Consider the following 22991-nt stretch of genomic DNA (forward strand, 5'->3'; position numbering starts at 1 on the left):
CGGTTGGAAATGTCCTAGGCAGAGCTGACCCTTATTTGGACACAAGAATGTGGAACAAATAATACCTTTTTTAGATATCAAGATATATTTGGCTATTTAGATATAGAACCTTTTTTTAGCTCTATTTTCTGTATTTTATGATTTTCACTGATGCACAGGTTTTGATGGGTATTAGCTTTCTCACAGGAAAAATTGTGAACCTGAAGATGTATCAACTTGTGTCAAGTTTACAATATTAGTTGAGATAATCCCATCAAATGTAACAACATCTTGATGATTACACTACATCCCTGTGTCCTTATTTTTTCTCTCTAGGTGGAGAAGTTTGGAAAGGCACTGAATTATGCAGAAGCAGCACTATCGTTTATTGAGTGTGGAAATGCAATGGAACAAGGCCCAATGGAATCTAAATCCCCTTATACCATGTATTCAGAAACAGTTGAACTCATCAGGTAGGAAAGGGAGAAGATGACCCTAGGGGTTATTCTGTGCAAACTTGCTAATCTGCATTATCACCTGTTTTCATACGTGCAATAAAAGGGTAGAAGTGAACTCCTTACAAGGGCCTGCTTAGTCATGTGTAACGTATATGTATTATCTGTGATTTCTGTGTGAAATTAATTTCTGTGAAATTAAATCAAGAAACTGTGAAGAATGAGAAAAAAATGAAAGAAACAAACAAAAACACAATCAAAAAAGCCCAAAGATTTTCCTATTACCTGATCTGCTAATTACTTCAAGAGTTTCATGATGTAAGCCCTGAGCTACTCAGTGGAGAAAAACAGTAATTCAGAATAACAAAACATTCTCATGGAGTGGTAACTTGAAAAATATTGCAATATGTTTAAGATTGCTGTTTAAAGATTACATGAAAGATGTGAGCAGTGATAGAAAAATAGACACTCAAAGTACATTTGATGTGGGTGCTCTTAATGTAGCCAGTGGAGTCAGAAGCGCAGCTCACCCTAGAGCTACCCCTACCTTCAGTCACCTTCATGGCTCTCCAAAAGGCACTCTAGAATTCAGTGCCATCCACAGTCCCACTGAAAAAAGTATGTCTCTTTTCTCCATTATAGTTGGTACTTAAAATTAACATTTTGGCAGTGTCATTGGTAGAGAAAACAAAGGTCAAAATCATTGCAGCAGCTGAGGGACTCTGCAAGAGAATGACCCCAGACACACTAGTGGAGAAATCTGCACTGACAGTGACCATGGTATCATTCCTCAGGACAGTCAACCATGCACATCTTGTCAGGATTAAGCTCATAGGAAGTAACACATTTTCATTTTTAAATGTTTTTGTAATGAATCAGAGCTTCTAAAACAAAAGCATTCTTTTGGACTTAGTGTTGATGTGAAGATTTTTTTGCATGTTAATAATTCCACTGGCATTTTATTCCACTTCGGGCTGTCTTCTCATGCATTTCAGTGGATTGAGGCCAGCTTTCTAACTGGAAGTTTATTGAACAAAATCAAATACTTTTTTTTTTTATGTAAGAGAACAGTACCTTCCATCTCTGCTATTTTTTCCTTCTTTTTTTTTTTTCCATCTCTGTAATTCCTCCCTTTTTTTTTTTTTTTTCTCTAAAAGGCAGAAGGCTCATTCTTTGTCTGCCCTGTCTTTTCTCATGGTGGTAAATATATGGTCCAAACTCTGGAAATTAATTTTGCTTGCAGATCCATAGTTTTCAATACTGTGTACAGCTATGGCCATGTTGTAATGTGAATTGCTGTTGATCTCGCTGAAACTCAGACAAATAAGTAGTTTGCTAGGTATGCCTGTAGAAAAAAAATGTTCATACTGAATCTTTGCACAGATATCAGAATTAGAGTTTGAAAGCAAAGGTAGGAAAAAATAACAAGAAGCTAATTATGGGGAACAGGTATTTTTCTGGAAGTGAGCCCAGAAGCACTGTATGTTGTTCTAACCTTGTCTGTTGTTCAGGTATTCAGCTGGAAGCTGAGATTTCCAGAAACCAATTTGTGATTGCATAGCACATACACTCTTGAAACAGTAGTGCTACCTTTGTGGATCTTTAATATTTATAGAGTTTGAATGTAATGTCATGTGAGCAAAAATAGCTCTGAGCCACATGTTCCCCCTCTGCTGTGCTGTGCTTGGAGGAGCAAATCTGGGTAGACACACTCAGAATTGGCAGGGTGAGGTCAGCATCAGCTTCCAGGCAGCCTGTCTGCCTTCAAACGCTCCAAACCCCTTTCTGCATGAACTCTGTGTAACTGGGTCTCCGCGGCAGCAGAGGTTATTTTGGTAGGACAGTGTCACCTCGCCAGCCAGGCTCCCCTCTGGACTGATGGATGATCAAGGGAGTTCACGGCTGTTTAAAGAGTGCAGGGAGGCACTGTTAATGACAAAGCAGCTCTGAAACACAACAGGAAAAACACATGTATGTCTGGTAACTTGAACAAATAAGTATAAAGGGGCAGATCAAATGACATATGCCAGCATAGCTGTCTGATCAGTAATATAAAACTGTCTCTGTTAACTCATGTTGGCTTTCTTCTTCTTGCTTAAGGTATGCTGTGAGACTAAAAACCCACTCAGGCCCCAACGCCACGCCAGAAGACAAACAGCTGGCAGCATTATGGTTAGTAGATCAAGCTTTCCTCAAAAAGCTTATTTTCTGCAGTGAGCCAGTTCTTGAAAATCAGATATTGGATGCGGCCAGATAGAATTATGTTCTCTATTGAAATTAAGAGAATATGTTCTTCTCTGGGAAGGTCCAGCCCTTGTATCACTGTACCAAGTCTGCATGCTGTCTCTGTAAATAAGCAATTCATACTTATTTATTGACTATGACAGGTTGGCTATGGTACGTCAATGTAATTAATTTTTAAATGCCTGATGGTTTGTTGTTTTTATGAGCGATGTACTTTTGTACCAACAGCTCGGTAAGTTCTTTTGTGGCTGACATTTTAGTCTCAATAATCATAAATTATATTTATATTATATGAAGGGCAATATGGTGATGGGGATAATTAAGCCTCTTGGATTATCTGTTAAATTGAGATTTCTAAATATATATGTAAGCACCTTAGATTCTATAGGATGGCTTCTGATTGCTAGTAAAATACTAGAATGTTATTAAAATCAATTTTTAATTTTATATCTGTGTAGCTGATACATAAAATACCTATTATATGGTTACTGAGTCTCAGTAAGTGGACATTTACAATCAGCAAGTGTGTTTTTAACATCTATTAACCATCTGTTAAAAATCCAAATTAAATGCATCTTTAGCCTCCATAAAGAAGGAGACCTAATTAATCATTTGTCTAAAAAGGAACCAAATATTCAGAGATTTTTCTCTTTTTTTAAATGCCCTTTCCCTGACACTGGTTTTCTGTGCCATTGCTTTAAAAATGCTTAGGTGGGAAAATGACTAAGGTACGGTTAAAAAAGGACATACAAAGCCGTATTACAAAGGCTCGCTGAGAGCTGCCGGAGCGCTTCGGTGCGTGCGGAAGCACATCCAAATTCAGGGAGCCGCTGCATCTGTTCCAGCAGGAGAAAGGTCAGCGCGAGGGAAAGCAGACGGAGCCTTCTCTGGGCGATGAATGGCAATCTTAACTCACCGTCTGCCAGCCAGCAGATGAGCTGACACCATTTGCATATGTGCTGTACCTGTGAAGGTGACAGAGGGAGAGTGACGGCGGTGGCTGCGCGGCCGCCGCATGCCGCGGCTGCTGCCGGCGCCCGCCGGGCAGGCTGCCAGCCCGCCCGCTCCCGGCCCGCTTCTCCCGGGGAGACACTGTCCTCCAGCGGCCACGGCCGGGATTTCACCGCCGCGCTCCGGACAGCAGCCAGCCTGGCTCAGCAGCCCTGCCTGCGATTGCGTTTGTTCAGGGACCATTTGATAATTCGAGGCGTTCGCTGAGGTGTGGGCCGCTCTTAGGAGCGGGAAGATGGGGGGCACTCTGCATTTCCAAATTCAAAGCACCTGCTGGTGCTCCGAATTGGCTCCAAGACTAAATACTGCTTTTAAAAACAAGACCTCTGCTGCCAAAGGAAAAGCAAAACACACAGGGTTTTTGCTTCGAAAGCAGCGTTACTGTGGGACACTTTCACACTTGCCCCGGTTTTCACACTTTTTCAATCCAAAAACCTTGCTGGGAAAAGGTGATGGTGATTCTCAATTCAGATAATAGACTGGTACACTAAAGCTGCTAGCAAAGAAAAGTGTATGTGTCCTGAATACTGACTACTTTGGTACATAACTATAGTCAATAGCCATTACTCTCATTTAATTATGTAGCTTTAAAGGCGTGTAGCACTTTGTAGACTAACAAGGAGCACAGGGGCAGACAGTACCAGCACAGCACTTTGAGTTTTTCAGCCCACAACTGGTTTCCTCTGGGGACCAAATTAGGCAAATGGCCTGGGAATAGCCTCCAGGCTCCAACACAGCCTCTGTTCTGGTTTCCTACAGAGAAGCTTGGCCACTGAAATCTGTGCCAGCTCCAAGGTTTCCCTTTATCCCAGCCATCTCCAGCTACTGGATGAGACCACTGGGTGTATACAAAATACATCCACTATAACTCGAGTTCACTATACAAGCTCCAGGCTATTGCAATAAAGTCCCAAGATAAGATATCTCAAAAATCTGTTTATGCATTTGCAAGAAAAAATACCAAAAAAAAAGCATATTTTGAGTTCCAGGGATGTTTCTTTTCATTTTGGTCAAGTGTGCAGACTTCAAGCCAGAATGAAGTCCTGGGAGCCCAGACCCTTCTGAGTATAGTTTGTTTGGTACCTCACTGGTAGCATTTCTGAGCATGACTTGCCCTGGCTGTAGTACCTAGCTCTGCTCATGAATCCATGGCAAAGTGTGAACTACTGCAAACAAATGGTGATAAAAACTTGTAAGCAAGGTGCTGTCAGCCTTTCACTCTGTGTTAGTTTGAGGATTTAAGATATTCTGTGGGATTTCTGTTCAGGAGTCACCCTTTACTGTCTTCTCTCCTTTCTATTCCAGTTACCGCTGCCTGGCCCTTCTGTACTGGAGGATGTTCCGACTCAAGAGAGACCACGCGGTCAAGTATTCTAAAGCGCTTATTGAGTATTTCAAGGTGCATTATTTATGGCATGTTTTTTGACCAGTGTGTCTTAACAGGAGATACAGCATCTTACTAGAGCAGTAGCTGTGCTGGGATTAGTTTTCACACTGTGAAGTCGGTGGCGTTTTACCATTGACTCCCATGGCAATATCTGAGCTCTAGTTAGTTCAGTTATCTTCACAAGGGTCCCTCTTTGAAAAATACACACTGTGGCCCTTCAAAAAGGATGATAAATTCGTCATAGTAACAAACAGGTATTTTCACATTATTCTTGGTCAACTGTCTAGCGCTATCCAGCTCTGTTGTGAATAGGTTTTGTAGATTTTGCCCTAAGAATCCCCCTTCAGGATTACACTTCCCACAAGTTGACGACTTTGATCTAGATCAGTCCTCAGATGCAGGCCTTCCACTCAGCAGCATCAGTAGGTGGGACAGTGCAGTGGGACATCTTACACAGGGAGCTGTCAAAAGGCCCACACTGAGTTCAGCAGGAGTTGTACAGAAGCATCAGAGGGCAGACAGACCACCTGCCACATACTTGACATGGCACTGTTGGCTTCCCCTTCCTGCTTTGCTTGACCTGTTACTGCTTCCGTTTTTCACTTCTGACAAGTCCAAACACTATTTATTTTGAAAAAGACTGGAAGTCTCTCTAAGTATTTTAATACATTTTCTTAGGCAACATTTCTCTGGAAAGTATCTCAAGCACAAAATCTTTCAGGTGAAGCTCACCTTGCAGTCAATCCGTCCAGCATGTGAGGTACAAATACAAAGATTAGCCTTTATCTTCCTAATTAAACAAAATAAATAAATAAAAATTAACATACAAGTGTTTTAAGACAAACTGCTCTGCTGAACAGCCATTTGTCTTCAAACACAGGGCTCATCTGTTGGAGGTTTTTGCAGACAGAAAAACCTTGAAATGAAAAACATCCATCCTTTGACATTTTGTTAATAAAAAAATTCAATACAAGCACAAATGCTTATGACCAAATTCTGAACACATGAAGACAGGGAAGGGAATTGACAGATCCGTTATTGTCAAATGGAAATTGAAGTCAATGTAATTGCTTCAAAATTTTAACAATATATAATTCAACACATTATGTTTCTCTAACAATTACTTGATTTTGGGGGAAAGAAATATGTGCCTATTGAAGTACTTTATTTTTCTTGACCAGTTCAGAGAATAGCTGTATTAAGAACAGCTCTCAACCATGTAAAATGTCTCCTGCTAGCAGACAGACTGTTTCACAGCAAACATAAAATGGACTTACACTCTACTGTAGCCAAGAAGAGTTTGGTTTTTTGCAGAGCTCCCGCTGACACAATGATAGCATAGCTTCACATTAGAAAGTATTCTCACCTTTAAAAGCAAAAATGAAAAAAAAAAAAATCCATTTGCTATAATTTTCAGTGGAAAACAAGCCAATTCTCCACTCCTTTCATATTTGGTATCTAAAAGCTTTCAAAACCAAGTGACATGAAATGCTGACTGCATTAAGAACTTTCTCATATATTATCAGTCAAAGAAAGATTTTAAATCTTCTCACACATTTGCAGGGAAACACAGACACAATTTACTTTTAGAAAATAAAAAAATACTACTTAAATCTCCTTTAAGTGTTTTATTTCCATTATTTAAAAAAAAATGCAGCAGAGTATTAAAAAGAAGGCACAGATATTCAGGGGCCAGGCACATAGGAGAACATGAAGAAACCAGAAGAATGGGTTGCAGTAGGGAAAGTGGGATAAGAGATGGTCCCATACAACATTATAGTCTTTAGAATCCTTACCCCCACCTTTCTGGTGCAGAACTGAGAGGAAGCCAAAGCAATGTACCTAAAATGCAAGAAAAAAGGTGTGTGGGAAGTTGTACAGTAAGGCAGAAGTTGGTTACATTTGCAGTGAAAGTATCCTTGACTCCAACTTTCAAATTTTCCTGCTTCCAGCTCTGTAAGTAAACAGGTACTCTGTTTCTATTACACTAGAAAGATGGAGACAAGTAGTTCTGAGAGAGATCAGAAAAGAAAGGGGAAAAAAAAAATAATCTATTCTGTAGCAGGATCAAATGCTGAGGATGCCCAGGTTGATTTTATTTAAGATGGTAAATGAGAAATTTTCCTTTTTTATCTTTTCACACCTTAGCTTTTCCTATCAAAAGAAAAAAAAAAAGAAAAAGAAAAAAAAAGAAAACCCTCTGAAGGAAAACCCCCTTTTGGGACACTCCAAAGCTTATTTTTCATACCATGTACCTGGGACATAGAAGACCCAGTGTCAAAATGCAGGAAGAATGACAGGGTAGATACAGCACTGGTATGATCATTGCTAAAATACAGCCAGTGTTGGGGTGCGCATAAAAGATGTGGAAACCCAAGAGGCAGTTCAGAAGACACATTAAAACAGAGAAAACAAACTTTTTTGAATAGAGGCTCAGGAGATGTGTCCAGTTTAGTGCTGAATAGGTTATGAGGTCATTGTACATGGAAACAGAGCTGATAATTTGCAGATTACATGCGGTTTTGCTGGCTTTGGACCAACAAAATCCAAAAGCCAGCACTGAAATTAGGAAGGTTCAATCTTGAAACTGTGAAACAGCATTTGTTTTTCTAATTGTGAGGCCTACTAAACATAGAACAGGACACAGAAGAACAAGGAGGATAAATAGTGGCTAAGAATTTCTATATGACTATCTGTCCTTTTTAGAAGGAATAAAATAAGATAATTTTTTTAAGTAATTTAGCTTCTTTTAGAAGTGTCCTGATTGGTGAAAAACAGACACTGCAGATTGTGTGCACTGCAGGATTACTCCTGGCCTTGAAATCCATGAACATCTGAAGCCCCTTGTTTACCATTTTCCTTCCCAAGCCATGAGAGACCAAGAGGTTTTGTACTGCTGGTACTGCTTGTAACTCCTGCAGTTTACAACACCTGCAGCCTTGCATTTAAAACAGTATCCATAAACAGATCTCAAGCTGCAGGACTTTGGTCTCACATGGATTTCAAGAAGAGAGGTCAGTTCTCCAGCACACAATTACCTGCAGGTTTGGCTTCAGGGGAGAGCACAAGGAGGATTCTTCCTCTGAAGAATCAGAGGCCGTTGCTGAATGAAAGACTGTGGATAGGATGGACTAGAAAAGCTGGTTTCTTAGACTTCCTTCTCACAGGCCTAGGACTAAATCAGTCACTTGGGAGAGGAGTGGAGTTTTTCAAAGGTCAAATGGTCAGGAACCAGTGAATTCCCTCCAGCTCCTGGAGTTTTAACTACTAAAATCATTTTAGCTATCCAGTCTCCATTACTGCTGACACCTTAATGTCTCCTGCTCTGTAAATACAATGCTTGTACAAGGTAGTCTCTCCTCAAGCAATGAAATTCTTTAGCCTAAGCACAATATACTAGAGAGAGTCTTAATGACTCCAGGTATACAAGAGACCACACTAAATGATCAAATGGCCCCTTCTGGGTCTCTGGGGAATCCTACGAAAACCACCAATCTCCATGGGCAGTCTCTCTGACCTTGTGAATGCTGCCGCCTTTGGACCAAAGGGAACAGCCCCATGAGGAGCAGTCATGAGCAAGATTTTTGAGCCTGATGGTTAAGACACCCACCTGAGCTGAAGATCCTCAGATTCACATCCCTGTGGATGCCAGGCTGACCAGATTTGCAGTCTTGCAGGTCCTAGGGGAATGACATATGTCATTGGGGGCAGGAGAGTGGGAGGAAATCTTTCAGATTTTCTTCATCACGAGAAATTTCAGCCTAAACTTCACAAAGAGTCCTGCAGCACTTTTTTTCTTCTGAATTCCCAGGATTTCTGTGAAAAGTTTCCATTTCACCTAATGTTTTTTCTAAACAGCCCCTATGCCAGGGTGTTTAAAAGACTATGTTTCAAGTCTGTTCTGCAGCACTGCTTCATCGTAACATAGAATTAGGCTGACTGGGTTTATTGCATCAAGAGATGCAATTGCATCACTTTCTTTACATTTCTGTACTTTAATACTCTTTAATGTTTTCATTTTTTAGTCCTGTACAAATTATATGCATTGTGATTTACTCTTTCCTTTCCAGAATTCATCAAAAGCTGCCCAGAATCCTTCTCCTTGGGGTGCCAGTGGAAAGTAAGTTGCACAGAAACTTTTATCAGATTGGCAGTTAGAAATAGTATATTTTTATCTGTGGTGTGTTCTGATTCTCTTGTGTTTTTAATCCCAATACCTTTTAAATAACTGTACTGACATTGGTTTCTAGGAGCACAGGAACTCCATCACCTATGTCCCCAAGCCCTTCTCCAGTCAGTTCCGTAGGATCCCAGGGGAGCACGGGGGCCCCTTCCCCATCTCCTATCATCAGCATCCCGCAGCGCATTCATCAGATGGCTGCCAACCATGTCAGCATCACCAACAGCATCCTGCACAGCTATGACTACTGGGAGATGGCTGACAACCTGGCCAAGGAAAACAGAGGTGAGCAAGGCAAGGCAATGGACTGTTCTAGAAGACTGTCAAATTATTTGGATCAGGAAAATAACTATTTTGATATGAAACCTGTCTGCAAAGTAGGACTGCAGAGATTGTTTCTTTCTTCAGTCTCCTCCTAGTCTGTTCTAAAACAGCCCAAAAAGGTAATTTTGATAGCTGTCTTGCTTAGAAGAGTTGAGCCAGAACTTGCGACAGACAGGTCACAGACTTGGCTGTGAGTAGCACTTACTGCCATCTCTGCATTCTAGAAAGGTTTGTGGAAGGTAGAGCAGCTTCCTGCCCCCAAAGTCATGCAGCTGCATGGGATGTGTTTAGCCAGACCACGTCATAAAGCAGGATCACACCTCCTTTCTGCAGAAGAAATGAAGAGCCCCTAGCCCTCCCCTATCCGTAGCAGACACAAATTGGAACAAGGTGCCTGCAGCAAACTTCTCTCAGGTGAACTGGTTCCCATGAGCAAATGCCTCAGCATCTGAATTGATGGTGAAGTAATCCCTGGTTTTCAGGCCAATTTGTGTATTTAAGGCAGGGACATGGGCAATATCCGAGTCAAAACAAGGGCATCTAAGTGAAGTTATGTAGATACGAGTTGTGGGGCTCATTTCCCATTGCAGTTGATGGAGCTTTGCTCAATACAAATAGCAGTTCAGGGTGCTGTTTAGTCCACTCTGAAAGGGACACAAGAATACAATTCACTGAGGTATCCTTACCTAAACTGTCACTCCAGAACTCTCCTGTACATCCTGTGTTAGATCTGCCAGTCTGGGCTGTACCAACTCCCTGAGAGCATCTCTAATGGATACTACATGTCTCCAAGTGGACAGCTGAATTGTCCCTATCTGTGGCACAGGGAATGGAACTGGCTGATCTTTAAGGTCCCTTCCAACCCAAACCATTCTGTGACTCTAAGTCCTTACTGGCTAGTTAGCCAAATTACTCTTTAGGCTGGGTTGGCCATGTTGTAAAGGCCTCTGTTTCTCTGTCATGGTATCTTAAATATCTAGCATATCACAAACGTGTCATTGGACATTTGTGTGTAGACTTTTTGATCTACTTGTCCTCAGTCTCAGAATAAATCTTGCCCAGAGTCTGTTTGCTTTAACAAGACTCAATGAAAAGTAAAGCTGAAGAACTCACTGCTTTGTTCTTTGAAAAGAAAATTGTTGTGCATCAGCCTGTAAAATCATGAGCCACGGGGCTTTAAAATTAATCTCACCAGCACTAAACTTTCATTCCCATAGAATCTTCAGCCTGACTCAATTTGCAAGAGAATAAAATCTGTGAAAAGGTAACAAGTAGCAAATAAATATTCACTCTTCTGATGCTGAATCTTTTTTTTTTTTTCCCTGCAGATTTTTTTAATGACTTGGATGCATTGATGGGACCTATCACCTTGCACAGCAGTATGGAGCATTTAGTTCAGTACACTCAACAAGGACTTCACTGGGTGCGGAACAGCGCTCACTTGTCATAATGACTGTGTGCCATTCACATGGACAGTATCTCTTTCATGGATAATTCAGTTATTCTGGACACTGTGCTACAGAAATAGTCAGCTACAGCATTGATCCAAACAAAGGTGAATATTTCTTCAATATTGAGCAAAATTCTTCTGAGTGTAGACATATATGTGTGCAGAGGTACAATATACAATGATGTCTCTTCAGAATGAATTGTTCTGTATCACTCTCCAAACATTTTCATATGCTAGAAATACTATAAAGAACTGATCTTAATGCACAAACATACCCTTTCTATTCTTGTACTGAAAAACTCAGAAACCAAAATCTTATGGGTTGATTGAACCAAGTGCAATAAGCACAGATCCCTATTCAGGAAAGCTCACAATAGATTCTTAACTTTAAGCTTGTACTGAAATCCTGATGACTTCAGCAGAGCTTAAGCACATACACAAGGGCTTTCCTGAACTGGAATGAATGAAGGCAAATCGTAGACATGGAGAATTTTTACTGCGAGCATGGACACATCACAAAAGTTCCCATATTAATGTGCCATCTCCCTGTTACTTCTCCACTGGAGCACAGAGAGGAGTTGTGTAGTCCGCATTAAGTCGGAGAAAGACAGCATTCCTTCATGTGCAATAAGTTTCAACAAAATGCATGCATTTCTTTATCTCCTGTCTTTTTAAATAACTTCACGTCTTGTTCAGCTCCTCACCAACAGTGCAACCTACAGTACCAAGCAAAAGGAAGGCCTGAAAACAGATATGCTGATAGCAGGAACTTAAAAGAGATGGTGAAAAATTTCATTCTGTTACTGACAGTAAATAGATAAGGAAAAAATACAGCAAACAGTAATCCACTTAGGAAGGAAAATGTGTTAATTTTGGCTGCACACACACACAGACAGATATTTATAACAGTTGTTGGCTTTGCATGGGAATGCTTCATTCCACAGATTTTGACCTTCAATCTTTTTCATCTACCAGAAGCTTGCAACATTTTCTTCCAGGCTGTATGGGAGCATTACATGCAATTTCCTTTATCTGGGAAGCCGAGTTTGCTGCTCATCAGGCTAAGAACTGTTTCCTATCATAATCCTCTCACTCTTCATGCATAATCCTCAACTAGGCTTTAACGTTTCTTGATTTATGGGATGTTTTCAGTTCCTGTTGACAGGCTGTGTTTTTCATGCCAGAAGAATTAATCCCACAATAATTGGAGTTTAATTTGGGTCAGATAAGGTCAAGGCCAGTTTGTATCAACTGTGCATGCACTCAGTGCATTTTTGTTCATATTCAGTGGTTTTCACATATTTAGAGGGGTTTTTTTCCCCTGTATTGGAAATATTTAATTTTTTTTGCAATTAGATTTGCTGCCTTTACTCAGATCAGCAGCTCTGGTGACTTTCAGTGGACTGTTCTTGTCCAGGTCATTAGTTGAACCCTTTTGCTGTTATTTTCTAATCTAATTTGCTTATATGTTAAGAAAATGTGAGTATAAAAGACACTTTCCTTGGAAGATACATTAGAAGTAGCCACTGATACAAACCGTTGATTCATTTGTTCTTGCTGCCTTTTTTTTTCCGTCCCACATTTTTGAAGAGATGCATTGTGAAGAAAAGATACCAAACAATATGGCACAATTTCTCAGTCAAATGTCTTTCGTAGCACAGACTCCATGTACCCTGAGGTAAAGAGTGGGCTTATGAGCACACTGAGCCCCACACAGCTGTGTTTTTCTGCCGAGGCTGCTCACCATAACTCCAGCTATTGCTCAGTCTCAGAGCATTCACTGTGTTCTCTGAAGCAGCCACCAAGGAACTGCTCAGCCCCAAGCCATCCTGGGCCAGTATTTCTGTGCCCATCGGTGCTCAGATAGTTTCCCCCAAGAGAATCCCAGTGGCTTTGGTCACCTCTTAGCATGGATTGAGTGTTACAATGTGGCTGACTTTAGGAGAGAACATGTACTTGCCTTTAAGTGACAAAATAGGTGACCTCTGAGTCCTGCCATCACCCTTAGCCCTGACTGTCACCCACCCCAGAAGGAACACAATTTGTTTCGTCACAAGTATCCTGGAGAACTTGATCGGTGCCTTTCTGTTTATCACTTCTCTGGTCTCCAGCTGTGGAAATCTGTCAGGATTTGCTAGACTAGTAGCAACAGATTCTGTCAGCTGCTTCAATGCCATCCACAGGTACTGCGGGATTTCTCTTCAGATCAGGAAAGTGAAACTCCAGCTAGATTAGCTTCTGTTTTCTTTGACGGTGCCTATGACGTTTATCTTCAGATAAGTTTAGGGGGTTGGGAGCCCTTTCTGATATTTAATGTTGAGAAATTTTAGCAGTAACATATATTACTTGCCTTAAATGGAGTTTAGTTTTATTGCACATGTGGCATTTGAGTTTCAAATACGGAACTTTGAAGCATGTTTATTTTACTAAGATCGGGATATTTTTCTTAATCATGATAAACTCTTCGTATGGATATATGTCAAGAAACTTCAAAGAAATGCAAGAATTAATGGTGTTCTGTTGTAATATTTCCAAGTACTAAGCATCTCTGTAGATAATTGTCCTTTCCTGTACATTGCTCTTATACTGAGTAATTTCAGCTAAAATACCTACTGCTTCCATGGAAATCTGGTTTTTAGTTTTTGTGCTGGCATCATCTGTGTTGTTTGATGAGCACACTGAGCCTTAATTTCTGGTGGTGCAACAGGATGAGTGAATTAGAGGGTTTGGCCTTCTCTCCATAGGGTTTCTTGCAGCTATACTATTTTAGTGAGGTTATTTAGAATACTCTTTTGTGCAGGCTATTTGCTTTATAGGGTTGCTGCTGACTGGATGACTGAATGTGGCATGGCGATAACAAATACTTAATTTCATCTTCTTAGGGCCTTGTCTGCAAAAGTGCATGTGACTTTAGGTCTGGTCCAGTTAAGCACATACACCACTTTAAGAACCTGAATAGTCTCAGGCATATCACACTATGAGTCAAAGATGCTCGGTGTCTTTTGGGTGGGACCAGAGGAGACTGTCCTTCTTTGCAGTTCCATGAAAGACACTGATTTATTCTAATCTGCTGTAAAAGTCCAGGAACATGCAAGCTTCTTTAGCCATAGCAACATTCAGATTCAAGTTTTGGAAAGTAAAGAGTCATTCTGTACAAACCCAGAAGGATTATGCCTGGAGGAAGATGTTTGCTTACAAACAGGGGCTTCTGAATCATAAGAGTTGATACAGCAATGGGAGTGGATTCAAAGGAGCTGTGTATTGCAGGTGGACTTGACAAGTCCAGAATGGCCTATAGGATCCTCACAAACAGTAAGATCATTCAGAGCCCTTGGCCTTAATCCTTTGTAGTATGGGATGGTGGCATGAGTGTCAGGTAAGAACAAAGTATATGCAGACGTTCAAGTGTGGTCAAAAGCCAGGCATAGTCCTTCCTGTCATATGGCAGGATACCCAAACCCCGTGTTTGCCTATTTCTTTTGTCCAAGTAACACAGAGCTCCAAAGGAAGAGATTATAGTGAACAGAAGACCTTAGGTAAAGGAGGTTAAGAGGATCAAGCCCCAAGTGTAGATACAAACACATATGTATATACTGTAAATCTAAATAGTAATTAAAGTCACTCAGCATGAATGATATTACTAGTGCCTACCATTGATCATCAAGTACTCATCACTGAGCAGCCATATCACCTCAGAAGTGCAGTAGCTGTTGTCAAAATAATTTGTGTAGCTAATTAATTTATATTAAATGCACCTTTGGGACTGTGCCATAGTATCTCTTATAATACAAATGTTCAACCATTTTTCACGGCTACTGATTCAAATCTGAAATGTCAGGATATCTTTTCTTCCCCAGATGAGGACATACACTTAGACCTGGCTAATCTGTACTTAGTTTATTTACCCATGAGACTTTAGTAGTCACCAGCCTTAACGCATGTACAGTATATGCTATTTACTGACTTAGTTGTAGGTTTTAATCCAATTGAAGTTGGAATTTGCAAAATTACTTGGATTAATGGCATCTGCCTAGATATCCTGCAGATGTGACATTAAATGATTCATAATTTTAAGCAGGAAAGTTTGAATTTTATGTAAATAAAAGTGGATGAATTCCTTGATCTTTTTACAAGATGATTTTTTAAAAATGAAAAGATGGTCAAAGCAATAGGTTTTTTTAACTCTCCTAAATTTTTGGCAGGTCATGGGTTCATGGTAAAAACTATATTAAGAGCATCTCCTTCTGCAGTATGCCTTGTCTTTACATAATCCTCTTAATGCTTAATATGTCAGAAAGAAATGTTTCTTGTTCGCAGCGATGGCAACGTCTCCCTCCCCCATTCAGGGAGAATCCTCAAACTAAAGAATAAAATCTCCTGGCACAACAGAAATACAAACAATGCCTGAAGTATACAGACTTGTTAAGGTAGTAACAAGAGTCTGTCTGACACACACCTAACATGCCTCTCATTTTGTAATCTTTTTGTTATCATATATTTGACCTCACTGTATTTAAAACTAAAGAATTAGTCTAATTTTCATATCTTAAAAATGCCTAGTTGGTCTGATCAGTATCATAATTATAACTGTTACATTAGGTTATGTGCACCAGCCCTGTGCATCTAGGACTGATAAGGCATGTAACCATAGATAAATTTGTCAGAATGCATTCAGAAAAGCATTTGGATGATCTTATATCTAGTATGTCTCAAAAAATGTGAAACTATGTCTCTCAGCCAATATTGTTAGCATGAAAATTCAGTTACTTTACTATGTCTCACAAAACCGCTGTTTGCCCTCAAAAACGCAGAGCCTTCATTTTCAGCGTCACTGGGCCCCACGCTGTAAATTGCACTTAAGGTTAATTAGCAAACTGGCAAAGTCACTTTAGGTCCTGTTTGTGCTAACCTGAATGCAACTACAGAGAGGAAGAGCATTAAGATTTAGAGCATCCGCTGGTCTTTCAAAAGACTATGGTTTTCCTCAGTGAGATGAGCGAGATCCCGCTGGGGCTGTTTCTTCAAGCAATTCCTCTGCCTCCATCTGCTGTCTAGCTCTGTTGCTCTTGGTAGCCCACAAGTATGCCTGACTTCCAGGGGTGTTTCCTACTTTGGCAGCCCAAGCTACCTTTCCAATGGGGTGCTGGAACATGGAGCAAGTAACTCACTCGTTGCATAAAGGGCTTGGCTTTTGCCCCCCAAACTAGCAACAAATACACCAAGGCTCCTTCGCTTCTGTAATTTGTGTAGCTTGAATTTCACACACTGCAGCTTGAAGCCCAGACTTATCCCTGCTGCCCTCAAAAAATTCCAGAAAGTCCAAGGAAAACAACAGAATTAGTGGGGGGAAAGGAGATTTCCTGTGTTCCACAGCACTTAGTCATTTTTGGGAGCAAATACAGTGAACAGCATGAATGATAAGGCACTCAGGTCTTATGTTTCTCATATGTACTAACACTGGGATATTTAACATTCATCTGCCTCATAGGGCTTTATGAGAATTAATTAATGTTTGCAAATCACTTTGTATCCTCAGAAGAGAAGTGCTGCTAAGGAGCTATGGAAAAAACTGCTAAGTACACTGGATGAATTTCACCCCTGAGTCCAGAGCTACAAGACCCACTAAATCCTTAAATACTATGTAAGCTCTCAGTGTAAGCACCAGAGTGCATAAAACTTGTGCTTAGCACTGAGGGGTGTCACAGCCTAGGTGAAATTGCCATTCCCAGAGTATCTATGACTTTGATCCTTCTTGCAGAGAGCAAGAATCACAACAGGACACGATGGGACAAACAGCATAGATTAACTAAGTGCTTCTTGGCCATCCTAAGAATTTCAAATATTTTTATGTCTTTCAGTCACTTTGTATTTCTGCAAAAGAAATTTGTACAAAGTATGTTCCTCTAAACAGCCTCAGAAGTGTTCAAATAACTTATTAATCCAAATCCAGATTCACATAATTTCAAATCAATGGAAATTTTCTTATAGAATGGTGCATTGCAGAGAACTAGTTACTTAAAACATTTTTTTAAAAGGTCTCTCATGACAAAATATGTGTCTGATTTTGATGCACATTACCAGCAACCAAAGTGGGAAACCAGAGATAGGTTGGGAACACAATGTTCAGGGGGTGACCTTCTCAAATTATACACACCACTGTTGGCCAGTATCCCCAGGGCAAACTTCCAGATCTGTTCTGACATACTACCCCTAGAAGTTATCAATAAAGCAGTTCACCAAGGGCTGAACACCAGTCAAATTAACAAAATGTTTCTAACATGGTTCATGTTATTCAGTCAATACTAACAAGTCCTTTCTTAGTCCCTTTCTCCTCCACTTGGCATTCTTACATATGGAATTCTCACCATGTCAACAGACTTGAAAGAAAACATTTCCTGCAGGAAAAAGCTAGACATAGATAACATTTACCAAGGGACAGGCCATTCTTATTCTTTTTCTCATTTCCATTTTGGAATATACCTCTATTTAAAAAAGCATATTTTCCTTTGCAGTTTAGATTTATCACAGAATCATAGAAGGGTTTGGGTTGGGAGGGACCTTGAAGATCATCTCATTCCAACCCCACTGCAGTGGGCAGGGACACCTTTCACTAGACTAGGTTGTTCAAAGCCTCATCCAGTCCGGCCTTGAACGCTTCCAGGGATGGGGCATCCACAGCTTCTGGGAGCAATCGGTTGCTGCATCTCGCCACACTCACAATAAGAAACTTCTTCCTTAGATCTAATCTAAATTTACCCTCTTTCAGTTGAAAACTGTTTCTCCCTTGACCTGTTACTACAGGTTACTACAGTAGTCTTTCTCCATCTTTTTTATAAATCCCCTTTTTGTACAGAAAGAGCACAGTATGATCTCCCCAGAACCTGCTCTTCTCCAGGATGAACCCCAGCTCTCACAACCTGTCTTCACTGGAGATGTGCCCCATCTCTCTGACCATCTTCATGGCCTCCCCTGGACCTGCTCCAACAGGTCCATGTCTTTCCTGTACTGGAAACCCCAGAGCTAGACACTGCACTCCAGGGGGGTCTCACAACAGCAGAGCAGAGGGGGAGAATCATGTCACCTGACCAGCTGGTCATGCTTTTTTAGCTTTCTGGGTTGCAAGGGCACATTACTGGCTCATGTCCAGCCTCTCATCTATGAGCACCCACAGGTCCTTCTCAGCAGGACTGCTCTCAATCAGTACAACCCTCATCTGTATTGATAGTGGGACTTGGACAAACACAGGGACAGGACCATGCTAATTGACCTTGTGGGCCTCATGAGGTTCACATGAGGGTCCTCTCTCTCTCAATGTCCCTCTGGAAGTCAAAGTCCCTTCCTGCAGTTCAAGACACTTTCTTCCTCAACTCCGTGCCCCAGCTTGTGACGTACAGGACAAGGTGGAGTTGAAACTGGTAACAGGAAAAAGGTCAGAGGCAGTGCAGAGCTGCTCCAAGCATTTCAGGACCTTCCTGCTTTCTTCTCATTCCCACCCCATCTGTGGGACTGGCATTCACCTTCTCCCATCATTTCTAGCAGGATAATTCAGTTCCGTCTCGAGGAAGGACAGTGAAGCACTCATCTTGAGTGCTGATGAGTCCATGCACAGTTTTTGACAGCTCTTCACCTCTGCAGGGAAAGGCACATGGGAGGGACCAGTGACCTGGGGACCAAAAGCCCTCAGTGCTGGTGACTCAAATACCTTGTGTGAAACAGCAGTGCAGCTGGAGCGGTGCCAGCAGCATGTCCTGGCCCAATGCCTTGGCCTGACTGTGCTACCAATCCGCTTGAGTGAGCTTTGCCACTTCATGGCCCTGCAGTAGCCCAGCAGGAACTGTTGGTCTCACCTGTACAATGACCTTCTTTAGGCCATGGAGGATACACAGTCAGCCTCTTAACAATTCACTGGGGTTATATATAGGAAAAGAAGGTGGAATGAGAGAGAAAAAATATTCTGATTTAAACACAGAAGCTGGAAATCATCTCCTCTTGTACAGAAGGTCTAAAATAAGCGCAATGAATCTCACCCTAGAAATGCTTGTTAGTCTCCACTGGCTAAAAAAGGGTTTAGGTAACAAGCTCAGATACAGAGGTGCTATATCCAGGTTTACAGTCACACCTGCTGCTGACAGGAATGCCTGATGAAATTGGTAAATACCTCAGGATGTGCTGAGGCAGGATGGGGCTGAGATCATATTGGGAGGGAGCACATATGCAGGAAAAATAAGTATGTGGTAAATACATTTATTTCTCAGATGTTTCAAGCATATGTTTCAGACTTGGACCACCTCTTGACCATTCTATAATTTACCAGGCCTAAATCCAAAGTAGATCCTTGAGAACCAAATGTGCACCTTTTTCTATTAAGATTACTGAAATATCAAGAAAATACATTTTTCACTTTACTAAACACTTGCAGGCACTTTTTCCTTATGTTGCCTGAAAGTAGAGCTGGCCTCCTGTAAACAATGAGAATGTTTTTTTGTAGATGATGAAAGGGGTGAGATTGGCTGTGAGCCTAAGTAAGGCAAATATTACCCTTTTTTATGGAACTTGAACAGCATTTTTCAATTAATTGTGTGAAAATCGGAATTTTATCCATGATGAACAGCCCGTAGGCCACACAGGGACACCTAAAGCTTGTGGTCTGCCAGCAGACCAGTATTCCCCACAGCAGCTCCCAGGGCTGGCTTCCTTTGCTGTTGGTAGAGCCAAATAGAGTATGTTGGGAGCTCCAGAGCAGCCAGGTCAAGGTGGGCTTGCAGTGCCACTGCCTCTTTCCATGGATGGCAACAGGAGGGGCAGGAGTCAAAGCAGAGGAGCCAGGCAGTGTGGGAATTGCTCTCTGGGCAGTAATCCCTGGTCCTCCTGTGCAGGGGCATTGTTCCATGCTGACCGTGGCAGATGGAGAGCAACAAATCATGGCTGCACACACATACTGCTTTTGGCAACTCCCTGCCAGGACATATTATTTATGGAAACCTGGACTGCAGTGGTGTCTGCTGGCCAGTGCCATGCTGCAGTAGGCATGCTACAGAGACTCTCCATGGAGTTGCCACCATGCAGAAAGTCAAAACCAAACCACGCTGTGGATGGGTGAGGGAAACAAATGGGTGGGGAAGACAGTACAGAGTGGGAAAAATAACAGGAGGCTTACATTTGTCATTACTTCTCCTGCCAATTGCAACAATCACAGGGTTCCCTCCCCATTTCCCATGCTGCACATAGCACCAGTGGATGAAAAGGCAGTGTGGCAAACCCAGCATGGGGTCAGCTGCTGACCGGCAGTACAGACAGCACACAGCAAGGTACTGGCACATTGTGACTCTTCTCCATCTCCCTTTTCACCTAGTGAAATCCTGAGCGAGGTTCCCTGGCCCCATGAGGTATGACCAGTTTATGACTAGAATTATTTTTGTAACAAAACACAGAGGTCCATATTTCATTTACAGCAACAAACGTCAGCAGATTTTCTGTAAAATTACTCAAGTTGAGATGGCTTTGTTTGCAGCTCATAAAATAACGCTCATGTTGCTCTCTGAGGATGTGCTACCCAAGGCCTCCCCCACCCTGCTACAGCAGTTTATCTTTCTGCTGACCATAATCCCACAATATGTCCCCATACAGCAGGCAATATTGTTTACACAGGTTAATAAACAGAGTATTCTGTACAGTAATTTATGCTGTAAAGTATGTACATATATCACAGTAGCAGTCACAAATGCTTTAAACTGCCTTATTTATTAGATTGGTTAGCATTCCCCCACCTTGCTCCAGAATACTTTAAATTATTTTTATCTTTTGCATTAGGTATTTTTTTAGTTGCTGCATTTTGACCCAATTATTGAAAAAAAAAAAAAAAAAATTTACAATAAATATCTAAAATTTAAGTAGAAATAGCAAATTCACCACCCATCCAACTAATATAGCTCTGATTATGATTACAGATAAATATGGTATACTCTTATCTGTGTATCATAGTATATGCCAGAAATCATATTCCATTTGTGATCAATACAAACAGGAGCTTCAGTAACTTTCACCTATTTTGTCCTTCATTGTGAGACAAAAATATAATAAACTACTTAATGTAAAATGTTCCCCGCGAGAGCACTGCTCTTATTCCTCCCTCAGGCAAAACTCACATTGGCTTCAGTGGGAGATTTACCTAAGAACAACATAGGGACATTACAAAAATAAATATATGGCCTATAAACAGTACTTGTGCTTTGTAGTCAGTCCTTTTTAGTGAGAAACATTGGGTAAATGCTACATCTGTAATGCTCCTCTGTCTCACTCCTTCCCTTCTGCTGTACGAGTAAAAAATTGGGATTTAAAACCAATTGTATTTGTTCCATTCGCTCAAGAAAAATAGAAATAATCTGGGGATCAGTTCCAAGCCAAACTAGAAAATAAAAGAAAATGTTACTTTTGTTTATTTTCATGTTAAATTATGTTACACAGTTAAACGGGACAATGCATACAAAGGCAATGAAATTATTAATTACTTGTTTTACTGTTTGGAGATTTTGCTATGTCCACAGTTCATGTAAAACTCATGTAGCACAGTTTCTGGGATGGTGAAAATCCTACTGTAATGTAACAGAATGAGCCTTAAGGATTTGTAAGAATAAGCACTTTTATATTAAAAAGCAAATATTAATTCATCAGTAATATTACTTTTTTAATGTGACAATAAACCATGAAATCAACATCCTTCTGTCTCAATTGTGCCTCATCTGTCTCTTTCTTAAATCTTTTTCCAAGGGAGTCTATTGCCTGGTTTGGTGTCACAGCTTTTGAGTCCCATCGCAGTCACCTGTGTTCCTGCCTAAGTCACCTTCCCTCATCCACACTTACTTCGTGGGTGAGCTCATGGAAGCTTTGTGCAAGGAAGGAAGAAAGGTTCTTTCATTACAACAGATCTCAGTAGCAGGGCACCAGTTTTAACTGAGATGTCTGGCAGAAAAAAAGATGTGACAAGAGGCAGCTCTCTGGGAAAAGGAGAGCAGTCACTGCTACATTTTAGTGAGGGACCAGATGAGCACATCATCAATCCGTACTTTTCTTTATGCAGATGTAGGAAACAAGCCCCTGTATTTAAGACCAGTAACATCTGTAAGCAGTGCCAAAGCCAGCCATGATTTCAGCAGTTGCAGAGCAGCAGTTCAAAATTAAAAATACAGCCAGTATTATAATAAAACCACAAGAAATACATGTCACTCTCCAGCCTGCCTTACCCTGTCCTCACACACATGCACAATGTTTACCAACTATTTCCCAATTCCTATGACTTCTTCCCACACAGGATTGCCATCTCTTACTCCATACTGAAGCCATAACCTAAATTCTGCCATTTTGCGAGTGGTGGTGTCTTGTGGTTCTTTTCTGCTCGATCACTACCTGTGGAGTTGGGGGCTGGACATTTTCCTACTTCTTACAGGAGAAGGTATATTTTCCAGGTAGCATCTGACAGCCAGGGCAGGTGTTGGTGGAACATCTCAGGTGCAGCACAGAAAAAATGTCCAAACAATGCTCTGCACTTTGATGAGTCACCACCATACACAAACCTGTGCATTCAATGGACTGTAATCATCACAAGCTGGAGCACATAAATGTCGAGCTTTGGTCCTGAGGGTGGAGAATAGATTTCAGGAAGTGAACATGACTCATGATGGGCTGACACATAGCATTACTGCTCCTGATCACTGCCAGGAGACTGCTGCTGGGTCAGGAAAACAGGCAAAGAATGGTCTCCCCAGGCACTGCCTGCAGTACTGAAGGATGGGAGATCACTTCCCCAGGCAGCTGAGGATCTGATGAACCACGCATAGAGGGAGAGTTCCACATAGCTGTGTTTCCAAGCCCACCAAGGCTCAGAGTGAGCCCACACCAGTGCTGGTTCAGTCCTACACACCAGACACAGGTTCATTAACTTCTCCCAGTTAATGGAGCTCCTTG

General features: G+C 41.2%; 1 protein-coding gene across 2 annotated transcripts in view; it reads left to right on the plus strand.

The window, feature by feature from the left end:
* AFF3 (ALF transcription elongation factor 3) overlaps positions 1-15554 on the plus strand; it is a 318055-nt gene extending 302501 nt beyond the window's left edge. For both annotated transcript variants that reach the window (XM_086880460.1, XM_086880462.1), the window contains exons 16-21: positions 316-452; positions 2535-2606; positions 4995-5088; positions 9147-9196; positions 9327-9541; positions 10909-15554. In XM_086880460.1, the coding sequence (XP_086736586.1) occupies positions 316-452; positions 2535-2606; positions 4995-5088; positions 9147-9196; positions 9327-9541; positions 10909-11030 (690 nt within the window). In that variant the 3' untranslated portion in view covers positions 11031-15554. The remainder of the gene's footprint in view (positions 1-315; positions 453-2534; positions 2607-4994; positions 5089-9146; positions 9197-9326; positions 9542-10908) is intronic.
* The last annotated feature ends 7437 nt before the right edge of the window (positions 15555-22991 follow it).

This window comes from Cyanistes caeruleus, chromosome 3 (assembly GCF_971803275.1).
Source record: "Cyanistes caeruleus chromosome 3, bCyaCae1.hap1.1, whole genome shotgun sequence".
In the NCBI taxonomy this organism is placed as follows: Eukaryota; Metazoa; Chordata; class Aves; order Passeriformes; family Paridae; genus Cyanistes; species Cyanistes caeruleus.